At 46.2% G+C, this 20,414-nt stretch overlaps 1 protein-coding gene across 1 annotated transcript in view; it reads left to right on the forward strand.

Annotated features, from left to right (window-relative positions):
* The window catches only part of EVC2 (EvC ciliary complex subunit 2), a gene marked incomplete at both ends in the record, with an annotated part of 138,142 nt that overhangs the window by 74,754 nt on the left and 42,974 nt on the right, over positions 1-20,414 (forward strand). The window contains 5 exons of the mRNA XM_079696542.1: positions 5,967-6,206; positions 8,447-8,622; positions 11,161-11,320; positions 15,712-16,166; positions 20,055-20,259. Of these exons, the coding sequence (XP_079552668.1) occupies positions 5,967-6,206; positions 8,447-8,622; positions 11,161-11,320; positions 15,712-16,166; positions 20,055-20,259 (1,236 nt within the window). The remainder of the gene's footprint in view (positions 1-5,966; positions 6,207-8,446; positions 8,623-11,160; positions 11,321-15,711; positions 16,167-20,054; positions 20,260-20,414) is intronic.

Consider the following 20,414-nt stretch of genomic DNA (forward strand, 5'->3'; position numbering starts at 1 on the left):
TAACAAATGTGAATTCATTCAGCCATGTTGTAATAGAGGTACGTTCACAGTGCTGTGGGGTGTCATGGGACGAGTAGAATGGCTTCATTCACAGAAAAGCATGTCCACGAGAGCACAGCTCAGGGGGGTTGTGATGTCAGTGCACATGTGTGTCCGTCTGGACTGCACCGCGCTAAGTTCTCTCCAGCATGGGCTCTCGAGTCAGACAAACCTGGACTCATATTCTAGTACACTCCAGCTCAGCTCCAGAAGGCCTTAACTAGCCTCTGTAAGTCTGTGAGTCAAGGCCGAGGGCGCCCCCCTCTCAGAGCAGCTGGAAGAAGTAATGCAGGAAAGGATCCCCGGGTGTGGGCTGCAGTAGGCTCCCGTGCACAGTGCCCGGTTCTGGGAGTTCTGACCTCTCGGCCTTCCCAGGGCTGGTCTCTGTTGATAGGAGATCAGCTCTCATTTTCCTAGGAGAGTGTCAGTTTCTGTCTTGAATGGAATCATGCCAGAGTTTTTTCCCAGGCGCACCAAATCCAGTCTGATTTCTGCCTTCCTCCGTGGAAGAGATGGCTGGTTCCCTCTGGTGGCTTGAGCACACATAACCTGTTCTGAAAATGTATCATCCTAGGGAGGTCTAACATCTTAGGAACGAGCTTCTGAACTCCTAACTTCCATTCTGCAGACTGGCAGCCGTGCACAGAAATCCTCTGGGAGTGAGTAGAGAGCTCTCAGGGTGACAGTGCCTGGCTCTCAGATGGTCACCTGTGGTCAGACTACGGGCTGGGCACTAAAGCAGAGAGGTGCGATTCACGCTGTCTCACCCCCAGCCACTCCCCTGCAGCTGGGGTCCCCTCGCCTCAACACACGTCGCATTTTAAGATGTGGCTTGTTTTCTGTTTGGCTCCTGTATGGATTTCCTGTAGCTGCTGTAACAAATGACCACAGACTTCGTGGCTTAAAACAACAGAAATTTATTCTCTCACAGTTCTGGAGGCCAGAAGTCCAAAATGAAGGTGTCAGCCAGGCATCGCCCCTCTGAAATCTCTTGGAGAGAATCCTTCCTTGCCTCTGCCAGCTTCTGGTGGCTCCAAGTGTTCCTCGGCTTGTGGCTGCATCCCTCCAATCTTGACCTTGGTCTTAACATGGCCCCATGATCCTGTCACCTCCACTTTTGTCTCTTTTAAGGACACTCATCTTTTGATTTAGGACCTAGCTAAATGATCCTGTATTATTATCTGCAAAGACCCTTATTCCGGATAAGGTCATGTTCATAGGTTCTGGGATTACGATGTGGCTGTATCTTTTTGGAGAGGGGGAAACGTTCAGCCCACCACTGTTCCCCTGGCTGACCCCACTCTCTGATCTCCATCCATGATTGCACAGGTCAGCACTGTGTTTCCTTGAGTCCAGCACTTAAAAAAATGTGTTTAAACACACTGTTCACTGATTCAGCCCCAAACAGTCTCATTGTCTCTCTCTCTCTTATTTCCTCAATTTGTTATATATTTTTTTCTGATAAAAATAATACACATTCAATGAGGGAGGCTTGGAAAGTACTCAAAAGCAGAGGTTGGCAAACTGGGACCCATGAGTCCAATCCTGCCCAGCCTGTTTTTTCTGGCCCTTGAGTTGACAATGGTTTTTACATTTCTAAAGGATTGTAAAAAGTAAAAACAAAAAAAGAATATGTGACAGAACCCTGATGTGTCCTGCAAAGCCTAAAATATTTATCTGGCCTTTACTGAAAGTCTGCCAACTCCAGCTCCAAAGCATAAAAGGAAAAACCCAGAAAAAAATTGAAACGCATTCCACCAGTCAACAGTAGACAAACATTCGTTCAGCCTGTTTGTTGAGTTCCTGCTGTGTGTCTGAGCCTGGAGACACCACCATGCTAAGGAGACCCCACTCCTGTCCTCGGATTTCAGCATAAACCTTTTGCTTTATTTTTACATATATATATATTTTTTTTACAGAGTAAGGTTTATGCGGTTCATTGAACTTTCTATCATGGTTGTTTCCACTTACCATCACAGATGTCATTAAACGCTCTCACACTTAGCATTCACTGAAGGTCAGGAATGTTTCAGAGCACATCACCTGGACCTTCTCTTCAAATATTCACACCCATTCAGTGAAGTGGGAATTGATAGGCTCCCACGTTTACAGGTGAGGAAACAGATGGGAGAAGGTCACCTGCCTGAGGACACGTGGGTGGACCAAGACTCACAACCAGGCAGCTCGCCCCAACCACCAAGCCTCACGGCCACCCTCACGCAACAGTGCATCGTAGTCCTGGTGGGCTTCTGCCTTTGCAATGCTTTTGTTACAAAGACTGCCTGCGGCAGTGCAGTTTTAAGTGTTTGCTCATTATTTACACTGGTTGTTGGGGGCATGGAGAAGGGGTGACACACAGTGTCCTCCTGCTCACTCTGTGCAGGGCTCAGGGTGGGCGGCACCATCACTATGGATCCCCCAGGCCACCTGTCCTGAGACAAGTCTCCTTATTTGAGCAAATCCACTTCCAAAAATAGCATAAAGCTGCAAAAGTTAACAGAGCTATTTCCCTTCCAGTCTGTGCAAATCATTCCATCTTAGAATGACTTTGTCATCTATTCATTTATTGTGGTCATCTTTAAATAAAATGCGTGAAAATATTTTGGTCATATCATTCCTCCAAGAATTAGTTTTTTGTTTTGTTTTTTTAAAAAAAAGCTAAATGAGGACTATCAGTTTTTTTGAGTAAAGTTTAGGAATTCCAGTAATTACTATAGCGATGAAATCTGTTCACATTTAAATATCTATATGATCCCGTACAGTCTGTAAAGCGTTTCTGCATGGAGAAGCTCTTAAGGGCAGTGGCAAATATAGACTCTGAAGGCAGGTGGTTTAGGTTTAGATCTCACTTTGTTCCTCCAGAAGGTGCATTGTTCAGGCTCCTTGGGTCTCGGTTTCCCCATCCTTAAACTGGGGATAATAATGATGCCTGTCATATAGGACTGTCAATACTTGTATAGTACTTAGACTGATGCTTGGCACTGTCAGCCCTGTTCTATCCAGTTTCATTATTTAGTGTAATCTTTAAAGAAGCCCATGACATAAAACAGGATGTGAAATCTTTCCAGTTCAAGTTGTAGAAACAAGCCCAGAGGGGAAGTGACTTGCCCAGCTTCCTGCAAGCAGCCACTGGCCGTTCAGTGTGTGTACTTTGTAGGGGCACTCTCTTCCAGATCCACGTGCTTCCCAGCTACTTGGAGAAGAGACAGCAGCAGCGCATCCTGCCCTGAGCTGCCAGAGGCTTCCTAACTCCTTTGAGTGTGTCTTAAAGGAAAAGATGCCTTAAGTGCAAGAACTCTTACACTGTAACCATCTCTGGGGGTTTTATTTCTATAAAACATTTTCACAATTTGCCCAGCTTGCTAAATTGAGTACAGGGAGTGTCATTTAGTACAGTCATAATTTCCTGACACGATTTCACATTTTTGATGGCCTAGAGTCCACGCAAATAGCAGTTGTCACAACAGCCTGGCACAGGCCTGCGATTCTCGAGCCAGGATTGAAGTGCCCTGTCCTGATCCATGCCTCCCAATCTCTCCATGCAAGTTGCTTTTTTAGGCATTTTAAGCCGAAGGATAAACATGCCTCATTTCTCTGAGAAGTCTATTTTACTGGAAAGTTCAATAGGGAGTTGGGGGTGAGTGACCATTATTTTAATGTACCTTTAAAAATGCATATTTGTTGCCAATATTTAAAATATAAAATTTTGGATAGAAAATCCAGACTTTCAGCTTCTCTTAAAAAAATGGGAAGATAGGGCTTCCCTGGTGGCGCAGTGGTTGAGAGTCCGCCTGCCGATGCAGGGGACACGGGTTCATGCCCCGGTCTGGGAAGATCCCACATGCCGCGGAGTGGCTGGACCCGTGAGCCATGGCAGCTGAGCCTGCGCGTCCGGAGCCTGTGCTCCGCGACGGGAGAGGCCACAACTGTAAGAGGCCCGCGTACCGCAAAAAAAAAAAAAAAAAAAAAAAAGGGAAGATATGGCCACACCAGGTGCATAGTCCTACAGAGCCCCCTTTGGTGGGCTGAGCAGTGGCTGACCCCGTAAGCAGGGCTTGCTCTCTCTACTTTACCCCAGTCCCCAATGCCCCCTAGTACAGTACTTCCCAGGCTACCTCACATGACCTCCCCTGCTTGGCAGGCCTCGGTGGTGTCCCCTGCTTTAGGGTTTAGTCCTCTCATCTGTGCCACAGAAGGATTGAACTAGAGCAGGGGATGAACACATTTCTGTGGGTCTCTGGACCCCCTTAGGAGTGCAGTATACATGGAAATGGGGGGAACTCCCATCAAACGTTATTTTAAGGAGCATTTCACTATGACACAAACACATCATTTCCTCATGCCTTATTCTTCAGCAGAAATACTATTCTAAGCAAGGACAGATAATTACGTTTTAGGATTTGCATGTGCGCACTCAAGCACGTGTGTATGCATGTGTGTGTGCGCACCCGTGTGCTGTGTGCTTGCTTTTTGTCCTGGCTGTGAGTAGTTAAATGGATCTCACCCCTGTTTCATTCCTATTAATTAAAATAAATTGAGGTTTGGAGCTTGTCACATTCCATACTGTCAAAATAGAAGGTCACTTGGATGGATGAATGGACCTACCTGGGCACCAGCTACTCCCCTGGTAGCAGAGCATCCCTGTGATGCCCAGAGCCAGGGGCCCAACACCCTCATTGTGGGTGACTTGCATTCTGTAATTCAGATCAAGTCAGCTGTGAATAACTACTTCTCTCCAGAAGAGAAGACCCCTTCAGCTTTGCCACATAATAATCTGACCACTGGAGTTAACAGTCCCATCCTATTCAAAGTTTATGTCCACACGCAGAGGGAGGGGATTTCTGTGACGTCTTACACCGGGGGCCAGGAGTCTTGGGGCCTTCTTAGAATTCCGCCTCTGCACGTGGAATGACTAACACACCCTCCTGCGGCATGAGTCTTTTGAGGTAATGGGAGTGCAGATGCATCAGGAACTTAGTGAAGGCGTGTCTCCCCCCTGCTGCCCTCCCTCTGGACCACATAAAGTGCAGGCATCCCAGGAGCCACTTCCTACCTCCTCTTTGCCTCCCTTTTAACACAAATGTTATCAGCTTGGGCCTGATTGCTGGTATTTTTCTCTTCATCTAAGTTAAGGATGAAAGATGATGGAAATAAGCTTGAGAGCCTAACAGCACAGTCCATTGATGTTTCCATTTTGCGGGCTATTTTCAGGCAGTTTGATTTGAAAATTTCCACCCTTATGAATTTTTTCTTTGAGATGGTTCTGGAATAAGTTAAGATAACAGGGAGGACAGGTTACAACAGCATTTCCCAGAGTTTAGCAGCTTCCTCATGGCAAATTTGGGATTCAGTGTGTGTGTGTGTCTGTGTGTATACACGTGTGTGTTCCATGTGGGTGTGCACAAACATGCTTGTGTGTGCATGTGCACATGTGTGCACTGTATTTGTATTGCTGTGTGTGCCTGTATCTTTGTGTATGTATGTGCATTGTTTGTTGCTGTGTGCATTTATATGCACTGTGCATGTGTATGTGTGCACATGTGTGTTAGTGGTGCATGTCTGTGTGCTGAGTGTATGTGTATGTGCCTGTGCATGTGCATGCATGTGGTGCACCTGAATGTGTGTGCATGTATGTGCATTACTGCTGTGTGCATTGATATGCACTGTGCATGTGTGTATGTTGATGGTGCATGTATATGTCCTCTGTACATGTGTGTGCATGTGCACATGCATGCACGTGTGCCTGTATGTGCATTATTGCTGGATGCATTTATATGCACTGTTCACATGTGTGTTGGTGCATGCATGTGTGCTGTGTATGTATGTACATGTGCACTGCCTGCACATGTGTGCTCGCATGTTGCATACATGTGCCTGTGCATGCCTGACCAGTGTGCCACCTCTCACATGCCCCCTCTTCTCCACAGTCCGCTATTGAATGCAGCAGCCTCCTGCGAACCCTCCATGGCCTGGAACAGGAGCACCTGAGGAGGTCCCTTGCTCTGCAGCAGGAGGAAGACTTTGCCAAGGCCCACAGGCAGCTGGCCATTTTCCAAAGGAATGAATTGCACAATATCTTTTTTACCCAGATAAAAAGTGCTATTTTCAAAGGGGAACTGAAGCCAGAGGCAGCGAAAATGCTGCTGCAAGATTACTCTAAAATACAGGTAATGCCTCAAATGAGGCTCTCTCTGAGGGAGGAGTCATTTTCCTGAACTGTTTCAGTAAATTTCTCCTCTTTCTGAGCTAAGTCCTGTCTCTTCTTTTGTGCTGGGTTCCAGTGAACTATCGCTGTCTTCCTTCGACCTCTTGATGTGGCGGCTGAGTTTCCAGTAAGCAGGGCAAATGGGACCTTGAAGCACAGGCCTTAGACTCAGGCTCACCTGGACTTTCATTCCAGTTCCACTACCCATCAGCTCTGTGAATTTAAGCAAATTGCCTAACTTCTCTGAGACTCAGTTGCCTCACCTGTAAAATGGGGGTAATAGAGTCCCCACACTAAAAGCGGCATGATGGAGATTTAATGATCTAATTCATGGAAGGCCAGTGCTTGGCACAATATATGTTTAATATATATAGTGGTTAAGAATATAAATATATGTGCATATATGTACGTGTGTGCACATGTGTGTGGTGATGTATGCCTAGGGTTTATCATCTTTGTCTCGATATTCTTGGGTGAATTTGTGGGTGTTTTTGCATGTAAGCTTGAGTGTGAGTGTCATTAACCCAGACAATAAATTCCTAGATGACTGTGAAAATAGTTTATGAGACTGTCACTATTTTTATGAGGCCTGCCTGAGGCATTTTACCTGTGCCTGTACACACAGTGCATCACTGGTGTGCAGTTATGCACCAGATTTCTGGTCGTGGCACAGGCCTCGTGAGTGAGAGCTGCAACAGATCAGAGCTGTCCCAGGAGGAGACCAGGCAGCCCTCGTGAGCCTTTTGGAAAGAGAGGACCACTGTCAGAAGGCACTGGGCATCTTGGCATGAAGAGAGCTAGCCAGCCTCTCCGTCTTGCTCTTGGTTTTTCCCAGTAAAACTTTAGGAGAGTAAATAAAGTCCTAGGTAGGTATTCAGACCCCATAGCATCACTTAGGGATTAACAGATTTTGCTGTCGTTTTGCCCGCTCCTCATGATAAGCTGTGGCTGACTCCCCATGTTGGAAAGAACACGTGTTATTGTTAATAATACTGGGGACAAAAAAGTAACAGCCCTGGTGACAGTCCCAAGTCACAGACAGGTTAGTATTTGAGGATCCCGCCTCTGAGCTTCCCGATGTCAAGGGCTCAGGTCAGCTGACTCACGTGAACCAGCTCCGTAGAGGATAGAAATGTCACCACAGTGTTCCTGCTGTATTGATTCTGCTGCCAGGAGCTCTCAGAGAGAAGCTGGCATTTGGCCACATCCCATCGACCATTCTGCTTTTCACTGTCAGGAGAGTGCAAATCCTCAGGTGTTGGACCTGGAGAGATTATAGCTTTTGTGTGGAAAGGAAAACATTTTACGTTTCTTATTGAACAAAATGTTGAACTTTCAGGTAACCCACTGCATGGACAGTATTTCCCCAGACGGAAAAAAGACAGCAGAGCCAGGCAGAGGAATAGTACACTGAGGCTGATGTTTTAATTACCGTGGGTTTAATTACTGCTGGTCTAATTATTATGCTACTGGTTGAAGCTGGATTTGGGAGACAGCCTATTATGAAGTTAAAACATAGGCCCTGGAATTAGATGGCTGAGTTCAAATCCCTGCTCAGTCATTTACTAGCTGTGTGATATGGACTCTCTTTCCTCATCTGTGAAATGGGAATAATAGTATCCTCTCCCTAAATTAAGTTACAAAAGACAAGAAATGCTCTGGGTCCAATGCCAGGCCCAGCAAAAACACCCAGTGTATGCAAGGCTATTATTACTCTCTTGTGCTTGCTTGGGTTCTTTTGCATTTTTTACATTATAAGAACTTCTTGCTACTCTGTGACCAGGCTCATCTCGTGTCCTCCATGAGTGTGGGAGTTCTGGGGTCAGAGCTGGTGGCTAATTTATCCCAGAACTTCAGCACCTGTCCTGGTGCTGTGTTTGGGGAGTGCCACAGGTATGACTGTGTGCATGGGTGAAGGATGCCTGAGTGAAATTTATATTCCATTTCTAGGGAAGCAAAGTTGTTTTGATAACTCTTTACCATCTGGGTCTCAAATGCACTTTTCAAAGCCCTCATTTCTTATTAGTATGTAATTTTCTTCTGAGCTTTTGTTTGGGGCGGGGACATTTAAGGTGTTAATCACAGGGCTTCTATGCCCGTGTATTTTCTTCAGAAAGGAAATGTAATATTTTAACTGACTAGAAATAATTTTCTTTAAATTTTATTTAAGCATACTTTCTTGATTTTTTTTTTTTTTAACAGGAGAATGTAGAAGAGTTAATGGACTTTTTCCAGGCTAGTAAGAGATACCATCTCAGTAAAAGATTTGGCCACAGGGAGTATCTGGTCCAGAACATACAGTCATCAGAGACCCGTGTGCAGGGCCTGCTTAGCACTGCTTCTGCTCAGCTGACCCTCCTTATCCAGAAACACGAGAGGTAAAACCCCCAAACCACCCAAAATGATGCAAACAAACAGCCTTGCCCCAACATTCCTCATCAAAGACCATCTACTTCTGTTCATTCAGCGAATGCACTGGCTGCTCCTGACTTATTTCTTAAGAATTCTCTAGTTGGAAGAATCCTTTGCATTACAGAATTTTAAAAACGTACCCAATAGTCGAGACAACCATACAGTGAGCCGACATGTGCCCATCATCAACTTCAGTAGGTAACAGCTTGTGGGCAATCTTGATGTAGCTATACATCCCTGCCCTGAGTCATTTTAAAGCAAATCCCAAACATTTCATAGAGAAATCAATGGTGGAGTCTTTCATGAACTGTGTGATGGGATAGCCCACTTCTTGAGCTCTAGGACACCACTAGCTCTTTTATTCACCTTTGTTTTTTGGGGGGTGGGGAGGGAGTTTGTTTTTATTTTTGTATTTTTTTTAATTGAAGTATAGTTGACTTGTTAGTTTCAGGTGTACAGCACAGTGGTTCAGTTATACATACATATATATATATATATATATATATATATATATATATATTCTTTTTCAGATTCTTTTCCCTTATAAGTTATTACAAAATATTCAGTATAGTTCCCTGTGCTATACAGTAGGTCCTTGTTGGTTATCTATTTTATACATAGTAGTGTGTATCTGCTAATCCCAAATTCCTAATTTATCCCTCCCCGCCTTTCCCCTTTGGCAACCGTAAGTTTGTTTTCTACGTCTGTGAGTCTGTTTTGTAAATAAGTTCATTTGTATCATATTTTAGCTTCCACATATAAGTGACATCATATGGTATTTGTCTTTCTCTGTCTGACTTACTTCACTTAGTATGATAATCTCTAGGTCCAACCATGTTGCTGCAAATGGCATTATTTCATTCTTTTTTATGGCTGAGTAATATTCCATTTTATATATATATATATATATATATATATATATATATATATATATATATACGCCACATCTTCTTCATTCATTCATCTGTCAATGGACATTTAGGTTGCCTCCATGTCTTGGCCTTTGGAATTAAGTATAAATACACAGATGCTTATCTTGGATTCTGAGTATTTTTTCTCAGCAACACTTGGGTACCATGAAGCCAGGTAAATGGTGCTGCTCACTGCAGCCTCTAGCCCTTCGACAGTGTTCCTTCTCAGCTAGTCTTTGAGACGCATAATTGTCAACAATGAAATTTATTCTTTGTAGGTTACAAGCTTTAAAATGAGTAGGGCCATGATGATAAGGTTGGCTTTCTTAGGACAAGCCATGCTTTTATGAATTGGTTCTACTACCTGGGTAATTGTACTAGGACTTGGCAGCTCTCTTGCCCTCTTTAATGAGGATTTGGTAAGGTGCAAATTATGTGAACACTTCCCACCCAAAGATGCTAATGAATTTGTCACTGCAGTTAACTTGCCATTCCTGATTCATTTTCACTCGAGTGAAAGAAACAGCTCCTTGCCTGGAACAGAAGCACCCAACAGCTGGTTATACCATTGGGAGCAGTTACCAGGGAAGTGTTCTGTACCTCTGATTTTTAAATCCTATTTTAATAGGTTGACACAGGCTTATATTTCTGAAATGCATATCTACCATTTGCTTAGTCACCTATTCATTCCTTCAGGAAGCTTCCATGGTGAATCTACTGTATGCCAAGCAGGGGGCCCAGCCCAAGGATGCAGACAGACTGGGAATGGTAGTGGTGATAGTAGCAGCAACAGAAAAACAGAACCAGTAAGATATGTATGAGGAATTGTGTCATGTGACTATGGAGGCTGAGAAGACCCAAAATCTGCCATCTGCAAGCTGGAGGCCCAGGAAAACCAGTGGTGTAATTCAGTCCAGAGGCCTGAGAACCAGGGGAATCCCAGCCCTAGAGCAGGAGAAGATGAGATGAAATGTCCCAGCTCAACAGTGAGGCAGGAAAAAAAAGTGAATTCCTTACTCCTCCACCTTTTATTCTGTTCAGGCCCTCAGTGGACTGGGTGCCCACCCACATTGGGGAGGGTCATCTGCTTTACTGAGCCCACCCATTCAAATATTAGTCTCACCTGGAAACACCTGCACAAACACACTCAGAAGTGATCTTTAATCTGGGCACCCTGGCCAGTCAAGTTGATAAACAGAATTAACCCTCACACCAAGTTTTCCCTACATTTTACCTCTTGGACTTTACTTGTGCCATTCCTGTCACTAGGGCTTCCTAATCTACCATCTCCTCTTGGAAGATTCTATCTGTCCCACAGTGGTCCCCTTGAATGTTGCTGTCTCCAAGAACTCTTGCCCAGTTGTAATTTCTCTCAGGATGCTGAGCTTTCTCTGCACATCTCTGAAAAAGCTGACCTTACCCTTCCTGCATTTTAGTAACGTCTTAGCTCCCTGTTCTCCTGCTCGTTCTGATGGTAGAGATTTCTCTGATTCAAACCAAACTGATATGGAGATAAACATTCACCCACAGCACAGTCAAGCTGCAGGTGAGTTTGGATAGTGTGTTAACTAGCTCTGCATCTTTTTCATCTAGAGCAGGCTACTTGGATGAAGATCAGATGCGGGTGCTCTTGGAGCGGGCTCAGACAGAAGTCTTTTCTATAAAACAGAAGTTGGACAATGACTTAAAGCAGGAAAAGAAAAAACTCCACCAAAAATTAATAATTAAGAGAAGACGAGAGATGCTGCAAAAGGTATATAAGGAATTATGCTCTTGATTCTTTACATAATCACTGTGAACACCCACCAAGTGCCAGGTTCCATGCCAGGCACTGCCATCAGAGGGCTAGGATCCAAAGGGCAACTGGGCAGGCATCCTGATGTGCCATCTACAGTTGATTAGTAGTGGCTTTTTGGAATGCTGTGTCAAGATTTCTACAGGTCCTAGCAAAGCTGAGGGTTGCAGTAGGTTAGTAATGTCTGCCAGGGCAAGGGAATAGGAGTGCTGGTTCCAGTGAATAATGACTGATGGGTGCTACATTTATGGAGTGTTTAATTGGCACTGTGCTAAGTGTATTATGTATTTTATTTAATCCTTACATTAACCCTATGAGGTAGATGCTACTGTTTTCTCTTTTTTTAATGAAGACTTTGGGGCTGAGAGGGCTTAAGTGTTGTGGTCTATTTGGGCTACTATAACAAAGTACCCGACTGGGTGGCTTATAAAGAACCAAAATTTATATCTCACAGTTCTGGAGGCTGGAAGTCCAAGATCAGGGTGCCAGCAAGGTCGGGTTCTGGTGAAGGCCCTCTTCTGGTTGCAGACAGCTGACTTCTTGCTGGCAGAAGAAGTCAGAAGGGTGGAAAGGAGGAGGGAGCTTTGTGGGTGAGTGTGGGGTCTCTTTTATAAGGGCACTAATCCCATTCAGGGGGCTCCACCCTCATGACCTGAGCACCTCCCCAAGGCCCCCCTCTCCTAACACCACCATGTCCCATGTTAGGTTTCAACATATGGATGTTGGGGGAACACAAGCATTCAGATCACAGTATTAAGTAATTAGGTCAAGGTCACATGTTTAGTGAGTGGCAGATGTAGAATTGAGCCCAGGCCTCTCTGACTTAGAGCCTCAGCCTTGTCCTTGACACTGACCTGCTCAGCTGTTTGTGAACTTCGAGGGGGAGAGACCAACCAGCAACCGCAGAAATGCATCATGTGCTCCCTACATGCTCTGGTAGCACAGAGAGGAAGTCACCGTCTCCTGGGGAACCCGAGTTCTGGGGGACAAATGAGCATCTGGTGCGAGCAAGGCAGGAAGGACACTACAGGGGATGGGGAGGCATCTTGTTCAAAGGTGAAGCACTCAGGCAAGGGTGCCCTGCTGTGCTTCCAGCTCCAAGAACATGAGCTGGGAGGGCAGAGGGTGGGGGCTGGAGGAGGCACACCCGGGAAGCAGCACCGTCAATGAAGGCAGTGTGCCAGGCTGTCAGCTGACCTTCATTCGAGGACAGTGGGGAACATTGAAGGGTTTTCAGGAGGAGAAATGATGCCAAAAACTCGGCCTCTGTGCACCAGTGCTGAATCAAATCTTGGAGACAGAGTTTTGGGTGAAGTAGAAAAGAATAGCTTTATTGCTTTGTCAGGCAAAGAAGGACGCAGTGGGCTCGTGCCCTGAAAAACTGTGTCCCAACCCGGGATGATTTGGTGATGAGTTTTGTAGCAGTGGTTCAAGGGCAGAGATGCTGCTAAGGATCAGGGTGTGTGCAGTCCCCCCAGTTTCTTAATCTGGCCTCAGGTGGTCTCCTGATGAGCAGGTCATTACCTTCTCTGGAATGAAGAATGCTAACATCTTCCATTTGTTGGGGGTTTTAGTTCTGTAAAAGAGCTCAAAGATACTGTTATGTGTATCCCTTGAGGCGAACCCAGGACCCTGCCCCAAGGCTGCACTATTGTTTCTTGGCTGCTCCTCCCTTATCTCTGCATCCCCTCCCTTCCCTGATTAGCAGCTGTTCAAAAGGCTCCCATGCCCAGGAGCCCCACAGGTCCTGCTCAGTTGCAGAAGGAAGATCAGATTTGGGATTTAGGAAGCTCATGTGAGCAGCCTGCGGATAGAGTTGGAGGAGCCCCAGGCTGTAGACCTTGACCACGTCTACAATGGGACCAATGGGAGGCTGTAGACCTTGACCAGGTCAAAACTGATGAGAGCATGTCCTGAGCATGGGAACAAGGACAGATTCAGAGGAGATACTAGATACATGGGATAACACAGGTTGTTGTCTGGTGCCATTCGGGAGGGAAAGGGAAACAGAATAACTTAATTTGATTGATTAAAAACTCTGCTTTTATTATCAAGTGTTGGGCCCAGCATTCTCACCTGGACCATTGAGCTCCACCCCATCTTTAGCATCACCTCATCCATCTCCACTGGCTCAAGGATCAAAGCAATGAGGCCCAAGAACACACTTCTCTGATGGTCTGGCCTGATTCAAGGCTAGGATCTGGAAGGATGGAAGAACTGCAGATATTTCAGCAGTTTTCCATGAGTACTGTTTCTTACAGCTGCTTTTGATCAATCTTGCGAGTGGTACAGAGTTAGAACATAGCTCCACAAAGGCAAAGGTTTGTGTCATATCCTCAGCTCTGAGGACACATTGTAGGTGCTCAACCAATATTGTAGAAGGAAGGAATTGACACTCTCTGGTCACCCGGACCCATGAACAAGACATATTTGCACAAAATAGAACCCAGACTATCCACAGGTGCACTCTTGTTAATAACACCGTGATGTACATCTCTATGCATGTCAGCTTTTTCCCAGCACAGGGCCTTTATGCCTACTGCTCTTTCTCACAAGAATATCCTTTCCCACATCTTAACCCAACTGAGATATGACCTCATCCCTCAGGTCTCCCTTGGGTCTCCTTTTTTTTTTTTTTTTTTTTTTTTCAAAGAAGAAGATGTTGGGGGTAGGAGTTTATTAATTTATTTATTTTTTCTGTGTTGGGTCGTCATTTCTGTGTGAGGGCTTTCTCTCATTGTGGCAAACAGGGGCCACTCCTCATCGCGGTGCGCGGGCCTCTCTTGTTGCGGAGCACAGGCTCCAGATGCGCAGGCTCAGTAGTTGTGGCCCATGGGCCCAGTCGCTCCACGGCATGTGGGATCCTCCCAGACCAGGGCTCGAACCCGTGTCCCCTGCATTAGCAGGCAGACTCCCAACCACTGCGCCACCAGGGAAGCCCGGGTCTCCTTCTTTATTATTTTTTTTTTAACTTTTTAAAATTAGTAGTAGCATATTATTACTATAATTACTCTTGGTGGTGATTAGCCTTTGTTTTTTTTTTTTTCCCATTATGTCTTACTACAGGATATTGAATATAGTTCCCCGTGCTATACAATAGGACCTTGTTGTTTTTCCATTTGGGTCTCCTTCTTTAAAAGGCCTTCTGTGACCTCCTCATTTAAATTGTCTCTCATGGATCTCAGGGGGGGTTTCTCTTAGGATATCTCAATTTTCAGTTCCTATGTGCCTGGGACTTGGTAATAATAATAGCAGACATTCATTGATGCCAATTCTGCACCAGGCCCTCCTCTAAGAGTTACACATGTCTTTAGCAACTCATTGCATCCTCACAACTACTCTTTGAAGTAGATCCTATTATTATCCCCATTTTACAGATTAGGCAGTAGAGGCCCAGACAGGGCCAGACACTCGTTTTGGGTGGCTCAGCTTATAAGTGGAGAAGCCAGGATAGGAGCCCAGGCGGTCTGCTTCTTGGGTTTTACCTACTCAATAGATACGTGTTCAATAAATGTTGAGCAAATGAAGTTTTCACTACATTTTGGGTTATTTTCTAAAGAATAATTTTATTTTTGGGGGAGGGGGGAACAATGATCAACTTTATTGATTCATTTAAAAACGATGCAACCTCAGACAAAGGAGGTACTGCTAAAAGCTCAGTTGGGTGAGGCAGATTAAGCCTTTTGCTTAAGTCCTCACCATAAATCTTTGAATTATGAAATTTGCCAACCCTTGCCTCTGGAATACTGTGATTAATGTAGACAGAGGCAGATTTTGTCTAGTCCAGAAGAAGAGAGCAAGATAGAGAGAATAGAGAGAATATTATATCTGAGTGAAGGAAGAGAAAAAAAGATGTTCTGGATCCTTCTTTGAAACAAATGAGTAAAAGGTGGTCACATTTTACTAAAGATCAACCAGGTTACACACTCTTCTCCTTTGGGGAGGATGTGTTAAGAAGATAAAAACCTTAATAGAAATTTCCTCCCTTGTTGTCTAAGGCTTGACTATGGGGAGAAATCAAGAGTCTTTCCAGTTCTGAACACGCTCTTGCAGTATTTCTGTCCTATTAGCCTATTTGTATAAAAATCTTAGTTGGTTTTAGAAGAGCAAAGCATTTATTCAAAGTTTCCATTTCATGGCTCAGTTCTCCTCTGCTGCTACTTTGGCCATCTCCATTGGTCTTTAAATTATGTTACTTTTTTTGTTTTCAAGAATAATTTGCTAAATGGGAGGTGATTGGGGAAAGGACTGTTGACGTTCTGTGCTTCCTGCAACCAGAGTGTTTTCCCCAAGGGCTGTACAACCGAGTCCCGGCCCCTGTTAATTGTCTGTTCTGGAACTCCTGCCAGCACAAGGAGCAGCGGAGAGAACGGATGTCCATCGCTGAAGCCTTCGGGGCGGCTGAGGATGCTCGCCAGTACATGGGCCAGTGGCGGAGCCTGGTGGCCGAGCACAGCGCCACCCTGGAGGAGCTGCAGGAGCGCCTGGACCAGGCTGCCCTGGACGAGCTCAGGGCCCTGACCCTCTCACTGTCCGAGAAAGCCACAGAGCAGCTGCGGCGGCTGCAGAACTCTGTGATGACCCAGGAGCTGCTCAAGCGCGGGGTCCCCTGGCTCTTCCTGCAGCAGATCCTGGAGGAGCACAGCAGGGACCTGGCCGCCCGGGCCGAGCGGCTCGAGGGCGAGGAAAGGGACAGGGGCCAGGAGGGCATCCAGAGCGTGAGGCAGAGACTGAAGGACGATGCTCTGGAGGCCTCCATGGAGGATCAGGCGGAGCTGAGACACTGGGAGCACTTGATCTTCACGTGAGTTTTAATCCCTGTGTGTTTTCATTGCCTCCTCTCCTCCCACTGCTGGGGGAGGGGTTCCACCACCTGGTTATGGGGATGGCCAGACACGTGCCATCTGACTCTGGACAGCAGTGTATTAGTCACTTATACCCACAGCCCAGGGAAGACGGGCAATGCATGTCCCCCCAGGGCCACTCAGGGGTTGCAGAGCAAAGAACCAGGGCTCGTGGGAGGCAGGCTTTGAATCTGGGTTGGCCAAAAAGTTCAGATTTTTCACGTGAGGGGGGAAACGAACAAACTTTTTGGCCAATGCAAGAGCAACAAGAGGGTGAGGTGCCCCCAGGTTCCCATGAGAGGATGTGATGGGCTTGTTTGGACAATTACAGGCTGGCAGGAAACTGAAACCCACTGCTCATGAGTAAGCAGGAATTGCACCTGGTCCCCTTGATGAGAAGTGTTGTGTGAAGAGGGGAGCTTGTCCACAGGAGCAGGGTGGGGAGGGGAACTTAAAGTTAAGCCACATGAGGCCCTCCCTCTGTCAGCAGATGTCGGGGAGCACATGGTAGTGGGCCTTCATTCCAGGCCTTACAGCCCGCTGCACCATCTCTTTACGGGGCCCCTTCATTCACTGAATTCAAGAACCATGGAATGACATCCACTTCTGACTAGGATGCTGTAAGCCATGGCCCGCCAGCAATCCTGGTGTAATAATTATAAAATAATGGATAATTTGCACCACTCATGTTTTAAAAGCCATTGGAAAGCTATGGAAGCAACGAGTTGCTGCCCACTGTTGCCTTGCTGAGGCGGGGCAAGACTAGGCGGTGGAACAGCTGGGTGGGTCCTTGTCTGGGTGTGAAGAGGGGAGACCAGTCTCACCGCATGAAAGACAGAATCAAAGCCCCCAGCAACAGCAGTGCAGTGAAGATAAACAGTAACCGCCATCTTCCCAGTCTATTTATTTAGAGTAGTATAGACTGTTTACACATAAGGGCGTAATTGTGCCCATTTGGCTATAACATAGCGCTCTTTTCCTTTTAACCAACGGACCCACCCATCAATATTCCTTAAAGGAACCAACCAACCCAGAAAACACTATTCAAGCGAATAAACAAAACCAAAACCCTTTGACTCTTCTTTCCTCGGTATGGCCACTCCACAGTTCAGTTTGGATCTTAGCCACATTTTCAATTCTGAATTGAATTGAAGCCCTTTTGATTAGAAAAGGTTGCATCGACATAGGATTGTGGAGGGGGTGTTGGGGGTGGGCGTTGGGGGAGGGTAGGGGAAGGCATCCTTCTCAGTCTATCTGCTCGGTCCATCTGTCCCCCTCCTCTATTGATCCTGCGTGCTGCTCACTGGACGTCGGTGGTCCTCCCCATCTGCACCGAGGCCTGAGCTCTCCTTGAACCCTTTCAGGGATACCAGATAGCAGAGCATCGTTCTGCAGCGCCCATCCTTCCTTGGTGGCAGTTACATCCCATAGAACAAGGTCTTGCTGGCCTCAAGGATGCAGTGCCTCCTCAAGTGCTCATTCCCAGGGACTGATCTTGCTGCCAGGGAGGAGAAGTCCCAGGTGTTCGCAGAGGGTGAGATTGTCTTGGTTTAGATGAAGTGACCTCTCCCCTCCTTCTCATCTCTCTTTCTTTATGGTTCTGTCCTTGTTTAGTTCACAATCTTTGTTAGCTTTTGTTTTCTTGAACAAACAAGATGTTGTCTTCTCCAAGCCCATACAAATCAGATCCTTAAATGCCACTTCTTATTCCCATGAATTGTTCTCAGCAGTAATTATTCAGCTCAATCTACATTCGACCAAAGTCTCTTTGCTCGATCCAGCCTGCTTTGGGCTCTTCAAAGTGTATGGATCGGACTTGACATTCCCATCATTGGATGGTCATCTTCTTTGACTTCATGTGGTTCCATTTTGCAGGGAGTATTATTAAAGCAGCCGCCGACTGAGTCCTTCAACAGGAAAAGAGAGATCTCACTTTGGTATCAGAAAACTCTTTATGATTTTCCTAAGGGTTAAAGGGGGTCAACTAACAATACACACAATCTGAGTCTGCTTATATACTTTGCTTATTTAAGACCCTAAAAGGTTGTAGCCTTTATTTCTGAGGCATTAAGTAGAAATGGCTTTGCACAATAGTTTTGAAACATATTTTTATAAGCTTCTCAATTTCAAGCAAGAGAGAGTTGCTGTAAACCTGGTCCTATAAAATAAAAATCAATAAAGATGCATATTTTGCCAGGGAAAGTGTCTTTGAGACCTTTTTGCTAAACTCCTGCCTGGGTTTTAAAATCCTTCAGGGCAAAGACCCTATCTCCTATATTTCTGTATTATCTTGGTGCCTACCTAGTGGAGGATTAAAGCCAGACCACCCTGGGCCAATCTGGTTTGAAGATGGGCAAGAATAAAGACTCAGATTCATTTCAGAGTTGCTTTCACCTTGGAGTCCACGTAAGCAGCAAACACGTAGGGCAAAGATTCTCCACGAGGGAAGGTACAAAGGAACAGCTGCAGTTTCCTAAAGTGCTTCAGAAAAATTGGTGAGTCCCAGGGAACCCAATACATGGGCTTGGGGCCTTCAGACTGCTTCTGTCTGGGGGCCCAAGTCAGCCCTTTCGGTCTTATTCTGTTTCCACGAGAGAACTTTCTAGGTGAGCTGAAGTCCCACAGGCCCACATGAAGATTTTTTGAGTGATCAGTGAACAGACACACGTTGCCCAAAACAGGACAGAAGAGATGGCCTCCCCCCAGATGCTGTCTCCTGGGTCAGGGAGGACGTTCTGTTCAGAAGTCCCAGCAGACCTCCTCTTCCACCTCATTGGCCAGACTGGATCCCCAGAGGTGGGAAAGAGAGCTTGTGGCCATTCTCCCCTGTAGAGTGGCTGCAGTCCTTGCCTGGGAGGAAGAGGGGGACATTCCTTAATTTCCTCATTTGTAAATTGAGGACTGAGTCGCCAAAGGATTAGTGAGGATGCCAGTAAATGTTTCCTGGGGCTGGCATAATAAAGCACCACAGACCAGGGGCTTTAAAACAACAAAAACGTATTGTCTCCCAGTTCTGGAGGCCAGAAGTCCAAATCAAAGTGTTGGCAGGGTCATGCTCTGTCTGAAGGTTCCAGGAGAGAATCTGATCCCTGCCTTTCTCTTAGCTTCTGCTGTTGCTACAATCCTCAGCACTTGTTGGCTTGTAGACCCATCATCACATGGCCTTCTTGTGTGTGTGTCTTCTCTTCTTTGAAGGACTCCAGTCATATTGGATTAAGGGTCCACCCTATTGCAATATGACCCCATCTTAACTTACTTCTAAACTGCCTCTGCAAAGACCCTATTTCCAAATATGGTCACATTCAGAGGTACCAGGGGTTAGGACTTGAACATATCTTTTGGGAGCACACAGTCAGCCCCTAACGGTTTCCAGCATGGAATATGTTTTCCCTAAGTGAGAGCTGTCACTCGTCATCCTATAAAGACCCAGCACAAGGCCCCCCTTCCCCATGACCTGCCGAGTTGGGCATCTCTCCTCTGGGCTGCTGGTCCCTACTTACAATCTGCTGCTGGCCAGGCTCGGTGGACAGTTCTTTGTCTTCATGTCTGTTCTAAACGGAGACAGGTTCTCTTCAAGGTCATGAGCGCTGGGACGCCTGTTGCCTACTCACAGGCTTGTCTCATTCAACTGTGAATTCTTAGCCATGATATGATGTTGTGTCCATCATGACACACATTAGGTGCTCAAGAAATCCTTGTGGAATGAATGCCCGATTAAGGAGATGGTGGTTTTTTTCCAGACGTGGATTTGACTAGTGGAGTTGGAGCTTTGAATTTACACTTTCCCCCCAGCACACCCTGCACTGTCTTCTCTCCACGAGAACATATCACTGTTCTTGCTCTTCCAGGAAGCTCTGGTCCTCTGCCTTCTCCCTGTCCGAAGAGGAGCTGCTCGGGATGAGGCAGGAAGTTCACGGCTGCTTCGCTCAGATGGACAGGAGCTTGGCCCTTCCCAAAATCCGGGCCCGAGTCCTGCTGCAGCAATTTCAAACCGCATGGCGAGAAGCAGAGTTCCTGAAATTGGACCAGGCACTGGCCGCCCCTGAGCTGCAGGTAGGATGGGCATCTCGGGGCCTTGTGGGTGCAGAAGCGGGGCCTCCTCTGGCGGTTGATACTATAGGATCTGGCTCCACCACCAACCCTCAGCTCATCTCCCACCCTCTCCTCTCTGACCCTGTTGGCATCAGCTGTTCCTGGAAGCACCTTAA

This window comes from Hyperoodon ampullatus (assembly GCF_949752795.1).
Source record: "Hyperoodon ampullatus genome assembly, chromosome: 1".
Lineage (NCBI taxonomy): Eukaryota > Metazoa > Chordata > Mammalia > Artiodactyla > Ziphiidae > Hyperoodon > Hyperoodon ampullatus.